Source organism: Panthera leo, chromosome B4, assembly GCF_018350215.1.
Source record: "Panthera leo isolate Ple1 chromosome B4, P.leo_Ple1_pat1.1, whole genome shotgun sequence".
NCBI lineage: Eukaryota > Metazoa > Chordata > Mammalia > Carnivora > Felidae > Panthera > Panthera leo.
In genome coordinates, this window is record NC_056685.1 from 98,715,299 (window position 1) to 98,729,991 (window position 14,693).

The following is a 14,693-nucleotide window of genomic DNA, read 5'->3' on the forward strand; positions in this document are numbered from 1 at the left end:
AGTAAAAGGAGAGGAATAATTATGACAGGAGAGCCAGATCCCTATTGACAATTTAATGACATATTGGAACGGCGGAGAGCGAGGTCACTGTCTCTTTATTACTGACTGATCATAAATAGTATCATTCTTCTCAGGAAAGAACATTATTTCCAGGAAAATATTTTAATACATTGCTCACATTGACTGTTCCTAATATGTAATTCTTTATTTTTAAATTCTCATGGTTTAATTTTCATTTTAATTGTATTTATTATCTGCTAGTTGTGGTATGTAAAATGATTTTCCACTTATAGTAGTATATAAAAAGTTTATAAATAAAGTCAACTTAAAAATGTCAAATTAGTATAGTACAAAAAAATCAATGTTTAAAAAACACTGCAATAAAGTCAAAGCAACAGTTAATGGTTATAAATAGCAACTTGGCTTTTTAAAATAAAATTTTAAACGTATGTATTCTTTCTTCTGACTCCACAGTTAACCCACAACGAGACAAAGTCACACGTATGTATACAAATCTTTTAACTGTTCCATTAGATCGATGTGAATTATATTACTGCATTATGAGAAACAACATTTAAGAGCACATCTGATGTTTGTTTCACAGGTTACTACTCTATTGTGTATCCTGACTGGCCAGTATCTGTGCGCAACAGGAACTTATCTCTCTTTCTCATTGTTAGTCCACCAATCCTAATACTGGGTGTCATAATGACCATTTGGGTCAAGCACAGATACCCTCAGTTCTTTTGAACTAAATCCAGAAAAAAACCGCAACTCATTCATGTACGGCTTTAAAAAAAATAAGTTGGTTGTATTTATTTCTTATTTTAAAATATTTCAGAAAAAAATGTTGCAATAAACCCTTCATCAAAAGAAAAAGTCTCAACTTCCTAACTCTAGAATAAACTCATTTTTACTTCCCACTTATCTGTGAATAAGAATTGTTTTCAGGCTGCCACAGCTGTGACTTTAAGTAAGTAACTCAGCCCGTGTGTGTCTCAGCTTCTAAAACTACAAAATGAATGTGCTAGATTTAGGTGATTCTAAACGACTCCACTGGCCCTCATTAGTAAAAACATTTCTACATAACTTGCTGCATGCAGCTTCCATGCTAAACATCTGGTTTTCCCCACTCTCTTGCAATTTGAGGTCTTTGGTTTCCCATTTTCCCAGACTCAAAAGAGTAATTAAGGGATTTAAGAGGCTTTTGCTTTTGCTTTTTGCTTATGGGTTGTTTAATCTTAAACATAATATAAAGTAAGATTATAAAAAGAAACCTCATGTTTACTCATTATCATTAGAGACAGCACTGCAAAATCTGTATTTATTTTCCTCAAAACCAAGTTGTGGGACATGATTATATGTAAAGACTAAACAGTGGCAGCAAATACTGGATTTGATGGATAATTACAATAGCCACATTCTAAAAAGATCGTTATATAAACAACCTAAAAAATTACACCTTATATGCTTAGGCAAAACATGCCAAAACAGAAAAGGTGCATGGTATACAAGGACATACATACCACTATGCAGCATTAAAATTAAAAACTCACACACAGAGAATACAATAATTTATATTTATAAAGAAACAGCTGTTTATATAAACACTGAGTTGAAGAATGACACAAACTAGAAAAATATGATCAGGGTATTCTTCTCACACATAAGGCTACGAACATCCTAGTATCTCAAAATCCTTTACAAAAGGAGATAGCTTAATGAGTTCTAGTTCAGGGGGTTATTTAGTGTTACTTTTTCTTCTTCTTTTTTTTTTCATCTGTTTCCATTTTAAGCTTAACTTCTTCAGCTGAAAGAGCTCCCAGTTTCTTATTCTTTGCTTTCTTAACCTTTTCCTTGATGGCGGCCACATCAATTTTATTTTCGGTAGAAGCTAGACAAATTAAAAACAACATATGTAATTCTTTATGCTTTACCAAATAAAACATAAAGAATATGTATTTGGTATAGTAACTTCAGAGTACTGTAATAAGTGAAAGGTCATGTTGTAAAATATAAAGCACCTGCCTAAAGGAATGTTAGACATTTAAGAGAAAAAAATCATAAAATAAATTCCTTTATAAGTACATTAATGAGAGTACACATGAAAATGGCATTATAGTTTAGCTATCTGAACAAATCACTGAATTCAACAATATTAAAACTTCATTTTTCCCCCTAAATTGTACTTGAGATTGGATTATTTTTACTTATATTCTTTCCCATATTTTGGAACTTTAGAGTACTCATTAATACGCCAATTTCCAATTCTGCACACTAAAATACTTTGAAATTACATTTCAATAAGAATATTACCACGTAGCCCTTCCAGCTTGAATAATTTTAATTAACTAATCATGAAGCTTTAGGTCAAATCTACTTCAATACCACACATAAAAACTCAAAAATAAAGTTTTCCAAGTATTAGTTCAATGAATGACTAGTAGTATTTCATTTAACAAGATTTTGGTAATAAAGACAATAATCTGAGCATCTTTGGAGATCCTCCTAACAGAATCCAACCATCAATGCCAAAAGCCTGAACAACAAAGACAAAGGAGGAGACAAAAATGCAACTTTTCCTCACCATGTAAAGGACAGCGTTCAGAGCATAAGAGAATCACCAGCTAAAATATCATCAGACAAACTTCCCAGCAACTTGAGGAGCAGAGACTTAAAGCCTCCACTACAGTGAAACAGCTACATTTTAAATCATCATAAACTGAGATTAAACTGGCTACTGAACAACGTCCTAAGCAGAAAACTCACAGGCTGAGCAAACTGCAAATTCTAATGCTTATGACATTTTTAACTTTTATATAACCAGTGACGTACATAGAAGAATACAGTATTTTTAAAGCAGGAAACTAAAATAGTAACGTCATGTCTGGTCTTGACCAATAGGTCATGTACAACAATGCCAGTGACTTCCCTCCCCTCACTGTGCCACTGGCTACTTTGGAAAATTACTTAGGGAAGAGTACAGGTGTTACTAGTGGGAAAGAGAACACAGAAGAGGGCAGGATGGATCAAATGAGACTAGGAATGGAGAAGAGAAGATAGAACACTGTTTTCACAGAGTGTCTTTTTAACAGCCCCTAAGACCTTCCTACTACTTTGATGGTGTCCTTTAGCCCAAGGTGATCAGAAATCCGTCGTTAATAATATAGGAATCAAACTTTAAGCCACAGATCACATAAGTAGAGAGAAGAAAAGCATAACTTCTGATAAGCTCTTTCTGAGAGGTATGATAACAGAGCTTGGGGACCTCATTGCAACTCTGATCTCTACAGAGGATTCACTGCCCTGGTTTAGAGCTTTCACAATGAAGAGTCCTCCTCCAGCACAATCAGAGGTTAGGAGAGGACTGTCAATCTGGAGACTCTGAAATAGGCATCAGCTGCTAATAAATTATAAAACACTTCAGTGGTCTCCTGTCCCTAGGATTAATGATTAATGAAGCAGCAAGAGAACTGATGAAAGATGGTTATTTCTTTAGTTAGCATTCAAAGAGATTCAGACAAATTCATATGGGTTTACTTTTCAAAAACAGACTTTCATATCACATCAAGAATTGGAAAACGAGCACTTACCTTCCTTCGGTTTCACAACTGGTTTTTCTTTAGGTGGAATAAAAGCTTTGTTTCTTTCCTCTTGTCTCTTACTGAGAGCTTCTGCTTGTTTAGCCTGCGTTATTAATAAAAAAAAATACATTAGAGAACACAATTTATAGTTAAGTAGGAATTTAAGTTTCTGTGAATTGTACTATCAATGTTGTGAGCTAGACAGAGTCTTACCTTTATGGCTTCCATTTTCTGTCGCTTCTTTTGACTTGCCTTCAGAAAGTATTCACCACTAGCCAATTCTTTATCAATCTGTTGAAATCAGTATTTACAATTACATGAGAAATAAGGTAGATGAGAAATCATTTCCTAAAAAAGGCACAGTGTCCTTGAGGTGAAGACAGTGAAGTCAAAAATCTGACTAATTCATAAAGGCAGTGACATGAAAAGGAAATATACTCTAAGCTAAAGGAAACACATGCAAAAAGCACAGGGATAGGAAAGGAGGTGATGTGTTCATGGAATATACAGCAGGCTGTTTCAACACAGAAGGGAATGTGTCTACATGCTGAGAACAAAGAACTAGTAGAGAGGAAAGACTTTAAGATATAGCCAAGAGAGTGAATTATGAAGTAAGATCCCTTAGGAGACAGGTGAAGACAGAATTCAAAGAACAGGTAAAGAAAGGACTGGGTGCAGATGGGAAAAAAAAAAAAATTACAGGTGAGAGAAAAGGAAGTTGAAGGAGTTCTCACCTGATGGTCTTAAATACTTCCATAAACTGAAATGCAGGGTCATCAGCTAGGAGTGGGAGGGGTGCTTCAAGAATTAAGAGGATGCACAGAACTACCAGACAACGGTGAGGACCTATCTGAGGCTGGAAACGTGAATTTATAGTGGATAGAGTCCAAAGAGAAGACTTTTTCCAGCTGTGTTCAGTAGCCACATTATGGGAAAGAAAACAAATTTTAGAACTGATTAAGTTTGAGAGTTTTGCTGGACAACTATGATAGAAGGAAAAGGCAGTATGAAGGAAACAGTGATGGTCAAGATAGAAAAGGAAATTTGGGGAAAAAAAAGGAGCCAGAAAACAGCTGCTAAAATGAGAGACATTCGTAATTTAGAAAAAGGATAGATATTATCACTTAAAGACTTCAAAACTGAGCAGTCACATAGCATGTGGTCATAAGAATGGTGCTGACGCAGAGTGAGAGCATTAAGGGTTAAATCATTAAATGTGTGTATCCATGGGAAGTGCAGGGACTGGAATGGCTGCAGGGACACAAGTGACACCAACCACTCATACCGTGAAGCCGCCACTCCACCCCACGCACTCAGCTCAAAATAAGCCTATTTACACTTACCTTTAGTTTCTTATACCTATACGCACCCAAACACATACACACTCACATACAGAAAGTCCACCTAAATTACTCTCCATGAAGTTTCTGACAAAACAGATTAAAATGGTTTCCCCCGTCATGTGAAGAAATTCAGCATTTAATACTGACCTGACTTTCTGGCTGTGGTGGCGGGAAGGGTGTATACTCTTTCTTGACAGTTTTCTTCTTTGGTTCCTTGCGTTTATTCACATTTTTGTGCTTGAACTGTGGCAAAAATCTTTCCCAACTTTGTGATCTTAATTCAGAATCTTTTGCCAACTCTCGTTTAATCATTAAGGTCTTTAGTCATGACAATATATGAACAAAGTAAGAATTTTTAATTTTATAAGCCATATATTTGTCAAACCAAGACATTATAAATACTGTTCCTATAAATAACAAAATTAAAAAGAGGAGTTCTTAATCTCCACAGGAGCAAACCAATTCCATAAAAAAATAAGTAATCTAAAAGTAAGCTTCAGAAAACCATTAGAAATTTAAGAAATGCAGAACCAGTTTTTAAAAAATTTTTAAAAAGCTTTATGGACAGCTGGGTGGCTCAGTCGGTTGAGTGTCCAACTTCAGCTCAGGTCACGATCTCACAGCTCCTGAGTTTGAGCCCTGCATCGGGCTCACTGCTATCAGCACAGAACCTGCTTCAGATCCTCTGTCTCCCTCTCTCTCTCTGCACCCTCCCCCCGGACTTGCGCTTTCCCCCTCAAAAATGAATACACATTTTTTTTAATTAAAAAAAAAGAAATGCAGAACTGTTAAAATAATTGAGATGAAAATGAGACTAATCTAATTCAGCTTTTCAACCATTAATTCATTAAAACCCTTAAAATTCAACTTTAATAGTAGCAGGGAGAGTTAATTAGTAATGTCCCCTGAAAGCAGGAAGCTTTTGGTAGTACTTTAATTATCACAGGAAAAGAAAAAAGTAAACTTTCTCATGATCAGACAAAACCCATTTCTCCCACTCCATTGACTTCTGCACACATTGGAACATCCAAGGAAGGAAACCAGGAATCAGATACAAAACTAGCTCTATTTTTAATGTCCCAAAGTAACTCAAAATCATTCCTTCACCCCAATTTACTAGTGACTTCTTAAATATATGTATTTTTTATTCTTTTAAGTGCTTATTTATTTTTGAGAGAGAGAGAGAGAGAGAGAGAGAGCAAGCGAGCACGAGCAGGGGAGGGGCAGAGACAGGGAGACACAGAATCTGAAGCAGGCTCCAGGGCCTGAGCTCTCAGCACAGAGCTCAACGCGGGGCTTGAACCCACGAACCCTGAGATCATGACCTGAGCCAAAGTTGGATGCTTAACCAACTGAACCACGCCAGGCACCCCTAAGAGTGACTTAACTTCATCAAATTTAAGTGGACTGCTTACTAAATACCCCTCATAGTCCCTTACAGCATGATTAAATTTCCAAGTACCATCACGAATCCTGTGCGCACAGGGATGTAACAGATCTCTCTCAGAGAGTTTATAATTTTGACTGTTAAATTAAGAAAAAAAGTTTTAATCCAATCTGAAATATTCCAGACTCTATTTAACAGAAAAAGGCAGGATACTGAAAGATCACATCTTTAAATATAGTAATAAGCCCATAATCCAAGAAAATCTGATATTTATCATCTACGACCATTTCTATGAAGCTTATTTCCTCTGTATAAGAACTATGTCATGTGTTTGAGTATCCCCTTCAACAGTTTTCAGACTGTAGGCCAGAGACCTAAGCCTCCAAAGATGTAACAACAGGACTGGGTAGAGTTGAGTAGGCTGAACTATCTCTAATCTACCCCAAATAGTTCTGTTCATCTGTTTTGTGCATTAGGCTTCCATAGAAGATTTAATTTCAAGAAAGGTTTCTGTAGCTAAAATAAGTCTGACAACCACTGTTATAATAATATATAATTAACACTCACCTTAATGTTATAAATTGGATGAATATTCTTCATAGTATCTAGGACTACTTTTCGTACCTGAAATTTGCAAAGAAAAATCAATTAGTCACTTACAAAGATTTTAATAAACTAAATGGAAGGGGATTAATATACTGCAACATATCCTACGGACTAGGCAACGGCTACCAAACTGAATACAGGAGGTCCTTCAACTGCTGAGTGACTTCTAGATTCTTCATAACAGTAAAACTCTCTTAGATACAATGAAGTGTCTCAACTTTACAGCTAAAATGTAACATATAGAATTAATACAGCAACATTTTGGAACTGTGTAGTTTAGGGAGAAGGCTAGAGTTAGAGTCAGAAAATGTGGCCTCAAATAATGGGAAGGGAACGTCACTTAATTGTCCTGTTCCAGCTTTCTCATTTGTAATACGTAAATAATATGGAAATACAATTTTATAGCTTTGCTGTGAAAACTAAATAATATATTTAGATTTTACAAAATTATACAGTATTTAATATATTTAAGTTCCTACTGCCACATGAGAAAAGGGCAGATAATTTATGAGAAAGATGTTCAACAGAATTGCTAATAAAAGTCCTGGAAAGGGAACAATACTTCACAGCAGACAGCAAACGGAGTTAACAGAAATGTGTATCTGCTCCACAGATTTTCTCATAACATTCAATTTGATAAGTTAAAAAAAAAGTTCATCAATACATTAAATAAACATTACACTAAAATTCAAATAAAACAAAATATATTTTAAAGGAAAAGAAGTGTATTTAGAATCTGACCTCTACTGGCTTATATAGGTTACTGCAAATAACAATTATCACTATTCAATTCTCCAATCATTTGAGCACATGTAATTACGTATCTCCCATATGTGCTATAGACTAAAATCTTAAATACCCATTTAAAACTTGTAGTGGAAAGAGTGATGATGTGCAGACCTTCTAATTCAGAAACGGATACCTCTTTAGTTGCCGAAGATTGGCCGTAATATGTTAGGATCTAAGAGTGATGACTGCCTCAAATAACATGAAGCACAAAGTATTTATTTACTAATGGTAAATCAAAGGACATTCTAAAAAAGAATAACAATTACAAAACAATATATTATCCAATGAAGTATTATAACCAAATTACTTAATTTGTTCTCTGCTGAAAATTAACTAAAGATAGTAAATGGTTCTCACCTCTTTTAAGCCACTAAAAGGTCCAATGGCTGAAACTGTGTTTCCCTGAACCATAATGTAACAGTTTGTTAAGAGTTCCAAAGCCTGTTACCAAAAGAACAGTAAGTTGAAGTTCAGTACACTGGAAAACTAATGACAGAGGAAGACACTTAAGTTTTCCACTGATAAAAAATACCTTCAATGTAGATCCTTTGGGACCAATGAGACGTTGTCTTCTTTTTACAAATCTTTCTTTATTTCTTACTAAAGAACCTATTTTAATGATGTCACATGCAACATCATCCTGAAGAATTCGTACTGCCTTTGGGAAAATAAAGAAAATACTCCATCAACATTCTTTACAAATAAATTCATTTTCAAGGCCCAGGCTAATGAAATCTAAGCCGAAAAATGAAAACTCTAAGAGGGAGGCATGCAGTGTTATATGTTGTCTCTGATGTTGATGCAAACAAAACAAAGGTTTTGGAATTCTAAATTTACCTGTTCAAATGAAACGCTCCTTGCTAAAAGTTTTATTAGGTCTCTGGCCCTAATGATGATATACGGATCAAAAGTCTTCTTTGTTGTACAGACAGTCATGCTGCCCTCGATCAGGTCCAGGGTTGCATTAATGTGCTGCAACAAGGAAAGAGCAAATACACAACTGTCTAAAAATCAATTCGATCTTAGATAACCAGAGAGCCTATCCTAATCAAACTATTAATTACTATACATTAAGCTCTCTCAAATTCTATCAACTCCCTCTGTGAGGAAGCTGGGGAGTTGATATAAATAATTAATACTTGATTACTTTCATATTTCAAAATGTTAGAGACTCTGGCACCTGAAACCATTTATACTTACTTGGCTTTAGAATACTTTGTCCTTATTGGAATAAAGACTATTTCTAGTCTAAAAAATGTGTTATCAAGGCAAATGAAGACCCAAGGTAAAAATGTAAAGCTACATATAGCTTCCCTATCTTGGACCCAGCTCTGATCGGTAGATCTGCTCCTTAGGGTGAGAATGGACTTTCTCTTTCAAACTTTTTTTTCTAGCTGGTTTGTACTGGCTAAATACAAACTAAAAACAAATCCTCACACACTGAGAAGGAAGCAATCATTGGAACATTATGCATGAATATATGCGTTCATCTTAGTATGAACAGCCAGAATTTGACAAAGCAAATTAAAATGCTATTTCTGACTGAGAGCATCCTCTGAAGAGTATTTCAACATAGTGAGTGATGAACAATTCAACATAAGGTCAGGTCTCTGAGTTTACGAGAGTTCAATCTCAGATGCAGACCACTGTAAAATGCTTGCTGTTTTCTGAAGCACCCCAATACTTAATGGGCACAAACAACTCCGGAACAGTCACATGGTTGAGAACTACATCATATGTCCCAACCTGGTGTGTGCACATGTGCCCCCACACACACACGTAAGTGAGCCAAAAGCTGTACAAAATGGTATTTACCCTTACCCTCATGTGATACATTCTTTTTCTTTTTAAAGGCTCGTTATATCCACTAAATGGACTTGTTGCTCCACTAACAGATTTCAATCCAGTTTGAAAAACAAAAGCAAATACACTGCTCGAGGGGCATGGCAGCGGCAACAACTAGGGGAAAGTTGGCCACATCCTCGTCTTGCATTTAAAATGAAAATTAAGGGGCGCCTGGGTGGCTCAGTCAGTTGAGCGTCCGACTTCGGCTCAGGTCACGATCTCACTGTCCGTGAGTTCGAGCCCCACGTCGGGCTCTGTGCTGACTACTCAGAGCCTGGAGCCTGTTTCGGATTCTCTGTCTCCCTCTTTCTCTGACCCTCCCCCGTTCATGCTCTGTCTCTGTCTCAAAAATAAATAAACGTTAAAAAAAAAATTTTTTTTTTAAATAAAAAAATAAAATGAAAATTAAGCAATCATCCAGGAACATGCCTCAACTCTAACTATACAGAAACATGGCAACTAACCACAGTATACAACAGGCATCCTGAAACCTGGAGGTCACAGGTGACTTTCAGACAGTCCAGGAGATCCCTAAAATTTTAAAGGTATGTGACTATTTCAAAGTAATGCATTACAAAATTAAAAACAAATGGATTATAAGAATAAAGCTTCTATCCAGGCTGTTTAAAATACCAAAGGAACTAAACCAGTTATGCTACTACTTTATAAAAAAGTCCATCGGCATCCATACTTGTTTGAAAGTAAAGGTATAAGGGCAAAATCTCAAAGAAATGTATAAAATGTGCATACATGTTCATTCAAGGCTTTCTGTACCAATGGCCAGCACTCTTTCAAGTAAGCCTCTCTGTATTTTGGGAACAAAGTTGCAAAACTGCTCTCCTCCAAGAGTCCTCTGGGATTGTCCTCTTTGGAAAAAGCTGGTTCTTTCCAACCATCAGGAACAGTGAGGAGTTCCGATTCATCTAAAGAGGGGAAGAAACGTACACATAAAATTTTACCCTTCTTTTGGACACTTTTTGAACACTTACATGCACACATTTACATGCTTCCAATTATTCTCCTTGTAGTTCCTGTCCCCATGCTTTTTAGATTATTCAATAAAGAACATGCCCCTGTCATTATTACCAACACACTGTATTAAAATTATGTGTAAATATTTCAGCCTCATAAGACAAAGGTCCTTAAGGGCAGGGACCCTCTTTGGATCCACGGTAATTAGCATATGCCTGACAGACACTGGGGTCCTCAAGAAACTTCTATTGCACTACACTATTTTAGAGCTGAAGATTCAAATACAACTCTGTTTACAACACTATTTTCAATATAAATAATCTTTCAGAGTTTCCTGAACTGGAGCCTGCATATGTGCGTGTATATGCATATGTTTGTGTTTGTGCACATGTAAAACTTAAAAGCTGATATTCCAGGGTACACTCTCAGGTACGAATCACTAGTAAAGAGTTTTAGGCTTCCCAAAGGGGTTTCATATGCCTATTTCTGTACACCTTTCATGACAACTGTCATTTTATAAAAGACATTCAGTCCGAAAATATTAGTGACTTGCCTAAGGGGACGCAAAGGTGATACAGTCTAGGTCTCCTATCAATAAAACAAAATGCCTCCTAAACGCCATAAATGATCTCCCACATCATTTATTAAAACTCCTGGTCCTGGATTTTAGCAATCTCTTAAATCTAACAGCTATGCTTTAATTTAGTACTACTCGAAATTATGAACCACAGGCCTGCAGCATCAGCATAAACTAGGGGTTTGTCAAAAATGCAATTCTTGGGGCCCCTGGGTTGCTCAGTTGGTTAAGGCTTCGACTCACATCATGGTCTCATGGTTCCAGAGTTAGAGCCCCACATCAGGCTCTCTGTTATTAGCATGGAGCCTGCTTCAGATCCTCTGTCCTCCTCTCTCTGCCCCTCCCTCGCTGGTTCTCTCTCTGTCTCTCTCTCTCAAAATAAATAAATAAACTTTAAAAAATGTCCAGTTCTTGGGCTCCAGCTCAGACCTAACAATTCTGAATCTCTGGGATGAGGCCCAAGAATCTGTGTTTTAATAATCTCACTAGGAGATTCTTATGCACACTAAGTCTGAGAAAAGGGCCTACGTAGTTCATGTTCTCCACCACACATAAACTTGCTTCGTTTCTAATACTCGTATCTACTTTGCTATTTCTGGTTCAAATCACAGAGAATTAGTCTTCATATATTATTCACTTCCCAATATCCTAAACAACAACAACAATAAAAACAAAAACAAAACCTCAAATTCTACAACTGTGATTACTTAAAATGTATTATCTTCCCAAGTCCCTACCTGGTTTAAACATTTTGACAGCTACAGATTAAACAAAAAACAAATTAAACAGCTACAAATTAAACAAACAAAAAACTGGCCAAAGAAATATACAGGAGTTTCACAATAGAGTGGGTGTAAATAGCCCCGAAACGTAAAAAGATGTGTAATAAGGAAAGTTCAAATTAAAACCCCAGCCAGACACCATTTCATACTTACCAAAATGACAAAAATTTGAAATTCAGATAATATCAAGTGTTCGTGTGGGACGTAGAGCAATGACAACTCTCATCCACTGCTAGTGGGAGCATAAACTGGCACAACCCCTTTGAGAAAGATTTAGTATTACCTCCACATACCCTAACCTTCACGGATTCCAATTCCACGTACATAATCTGGAGAAACTCTTCAACATGCAAATTAGGCGAGACATAAAAGATGTTTATAGAAGCACTGCTTGTAATAGCAAACAATGCGAACAATCCAAATGTCCACCAACAGTAGACTGAAAACACAGATATGTGTATGTTCACAGAAGGAAATGTCAACAGCAAATGAAAAGAATAAACTACAGCTACCAGTATCTTCTTGACTGAATAAGAAAAACAAAGTTAAGCCTAAGAACAATGTGAACAATGTCTACAGCCCTCTTGCATTCATATAAAATTCAAAAACTGACAAAGCCAAACCATTTTGTGCATAGTTGGAAAGATTACGAAGAGAACAGAAACTGCTAACACGATTCAGAATGGTCACTTCACGTCCTGTAAGGGCAAAGAATATGATCTGAGAGGTGCTGCTAGAGGGGTTTGGATTATGGTGATGCTGCTTCTGCGTAATGGTTCTTTCTCCAGAACGTGTAGGTTTTATTCTTCAAGCTGTACACATACAGTACTCCGTGTACGTTGCGTAATTAAAAACAGCAACAAAACTCCTTTAATACCTCCCTAATGCCTACAGAATGACAGTCCAAGGTTTTGAACACTTAAAACAAGATTGGTTGCTCAGGTCTTGAGCTACTTCCCTATCCCCTCTTCCTGTCCTTCATACTGTAGAAAATGTATGAAAACAGACTACAAAGCAAGACGGCAATTTAAAAGTAAGGCGGTCTAAAGTCTGTGAAGACACAGTGCGAGCTGTGTCGTCTAATATTTTAGCCATCTGACCAAGAGGAATAATGATAAATGTTCCAAAATTTCTTCACTAACAGGCAAACTAGCGTTAAGAACACGCCAGATACCTCCTGCTCCGTATCTCTATGTCTGTTTCACTCCTTCATTATCAGCTGCTTCATTATCAGCCACTTGTACATCAGACGCTTCCTTTATCGGCATTCAATAACATACATAAGGCCCTCCTATACCTACTTCATTCCACCCCTCATTTTGTCAACTTGCAGCCCCCGCCTTAAAGCAAGTATAAGGTCCCGCAGCGCCCTCCACAATTTCTTAATCCTCCTCATTTTACAGAAAACAAACTCTGTAATATCTTCACTTTGAAAGGCCTCTAGCAAAAGCGGTCAGGAACACGTGGCTGGCACCATACCCGCCAGTCGGTCCCGCAGGCCTGGCCAACATCGCCAGTCGTCAGCAATGATAGGTACTCAACTTCACAAAGCAGACTCAAGGTAGCGTTACACGTCCCCAGACAGCCAAAGAAAACAATCGCAACTCAATACCCAAATATCAGGCTTCGGTTCTCCCTCAACCTCACCTCGGTTCTCCGGCTTCGGCTTCTTGTTACGAAATTCACTTTTCCCCTCCGCGTTGGCTTGCCCGCTTGAAGAGGAGGACGCCATCTTCAAATTGCTTCCGGTGTTACCGGAAGTGGAACTGTTTTTAAATCCTACCGGATTTTAGTCTTGAAAATGTTTTCAAAATGAGTTCCGCAGAGCTCAGACGGGAGATCTGCGCAATCTCCGTGCGTACGTACGCTAGAGCGCGCGTATTTGTGCAAACTACAAGCGTTTCTCCTGCGTGGCCAATGGAAAGCCGGAGATTTATTTTCTGGGATGCACTGCAACCACGGCGTTTGGTTGCATGCTGGGAATTGTAGTTCAGCACTATGGGCAAGTTGGAGGCCTTCTTACCCAGAGTGTTCTTTCTGCCCCACTGTCTAATTTAGGATCCCGGACTCCAGGATTTGGCCACAGAGTGCAACTGGCCTGTTCCTGATGTCATTCACTCATTTATCCGATAAATATCTTTACGATCCGCAAATAAGTAGTAGGAGTTGGGAAGAGATCCAAATACGAAAATACATGGTCCTTGACAGCCGGGAGTGGCGGTTAATAGCTACCACTTATTGTGAGACTACTTTGGGTCAGGCACTTTATTTGCATTTCCAATTATTTACTTATTTTTATATGTTTCTTTTTGAGAGAGAGAGAGAGCGTGCACCAGTGGGGGAAAGGGCAGAGACCGGGGGAGACACAGAATCCAAAGCAGGCTCCAGGTTCTGAGCTGTCAGCACAGAGCCCAAGGCAGGGCCTGTATCCAGGAACCATGAGATCATGACTTGAGCCGAAGTCAGATGCTTAAGGCACCCAGGGCATCTAGGCACCCCTGCATTTCTAATTCTTAAAACAGCATTAAAACAAACACAACTCTCTCAGATTGATAATTTTTTGTAAAATAAGTTTTAAAAGTCTTTGTTTCTGATGGTAATTTTCTAGGGTCTTGGTATTTCTCTTTCTAAGCCAGAGGGATAGTAATTAAGTGACACTTATGAAGTATTTCACCTAGCCTAAGATCTCCCAAAATGACTACCTCAGCACTGTATATGGCTGACTTCAAGATGTGAGGTTCATCACTACTACAATTTTTTACATTTCTAAAAATCTAAAAATTCTTAGACATGCTAAAGATGAAACTT

The 14,693-nt window shown here is 37.3% G+C and overlaps 2 protein-coding genes across 6 annotated transcripts in view; one reads left to right on the forward strand and one right to left on the reverse strand.

Moving 5' to 3' along the window:
- Nucleotides 1-14,693, forward strand: part of GLIPR1 (GLI pathogenesis related 1) — a 48,956-nt gene that overhangs the window by 28,253 nt on the left and 6,010 nt on the right. For 2 of the 5 annotated variants that reach the window (XM_042947202.1, XM_042947203.1), the window contains exons 6-7: nucleotides 475-501; nucleotides 605-855. In XM_042947202.1, coding sequence (XP_042803136.1) covers nucleotides 475-501; nucleotides 605-750 — 173 coding nt within the window. In that variant the 3' untranslated portion in view covers nucleotides 751-855. Of the gene's footprint in view, nucleotides 1-474; nucleotides 502-604; nucleotides 856-9,562; nucleotides 9,768-14,693 lie in introns of those variants that run through there. The other 3 variants (XM_042947199.1, XM_042947201.1, XM_042947200.1) reach the window with 2 other exon arrangements.
- KRR1 (KRR1 small subunit processome component homolog) lies at nucleotides 1,567-14,219 on the reverse strand. The gene is made up of 10 exons (XM_042947198.1): nucleotides 13,533-14,219; nucleotides 10,305-10,477; nucleotides 8,547-8,681; nucleotides 8,242-8,367; nucleotides 8,067-8,150; nucleotides 6,882-6,938; nucleotides 5,075-5,245; nucleotides 3,798-3,875; nucleotides 3,594-3,687; nucleotides 1,567-1,894 (listed from the first exon to the last, which is right to left on the reverse strand). Exons 1-10 carry the CDS (start codon nucleotides 13,615-13,617, stop codon nucleotides 1,752-1,754), a joined length of 1,146 nt encoding a protein of 381 aa, XP_042803132.1. The 5' UTR covers nucleotides 13,618-14,219; the 3' UTR covers nucleotides 1,567-1,751.

Coding starts and splice junctions, on each gene's coding strand:
- KRR1 (XM_042947198.1), bottom strand. CDS start 13,617: ATGGCGTCCTCCTCTTCAAGCGGGCAAGCCAACGCGGAGGGGAAAAGT. Junction 10,478..13,532: donor GCCGAAGCCGGAGAACCGAG/GTGAGGTTGAGG, acceptor TCCCCTCTTTAG/ATGAATCGGAACTCCTCACT. Junction 5,246..6,881: donor ATCCAATTTATAACATTAAG/GTGAGTGTTAAT, acceptor TCATGACTAAAG/ACCTTAATGATTAAACGAGA.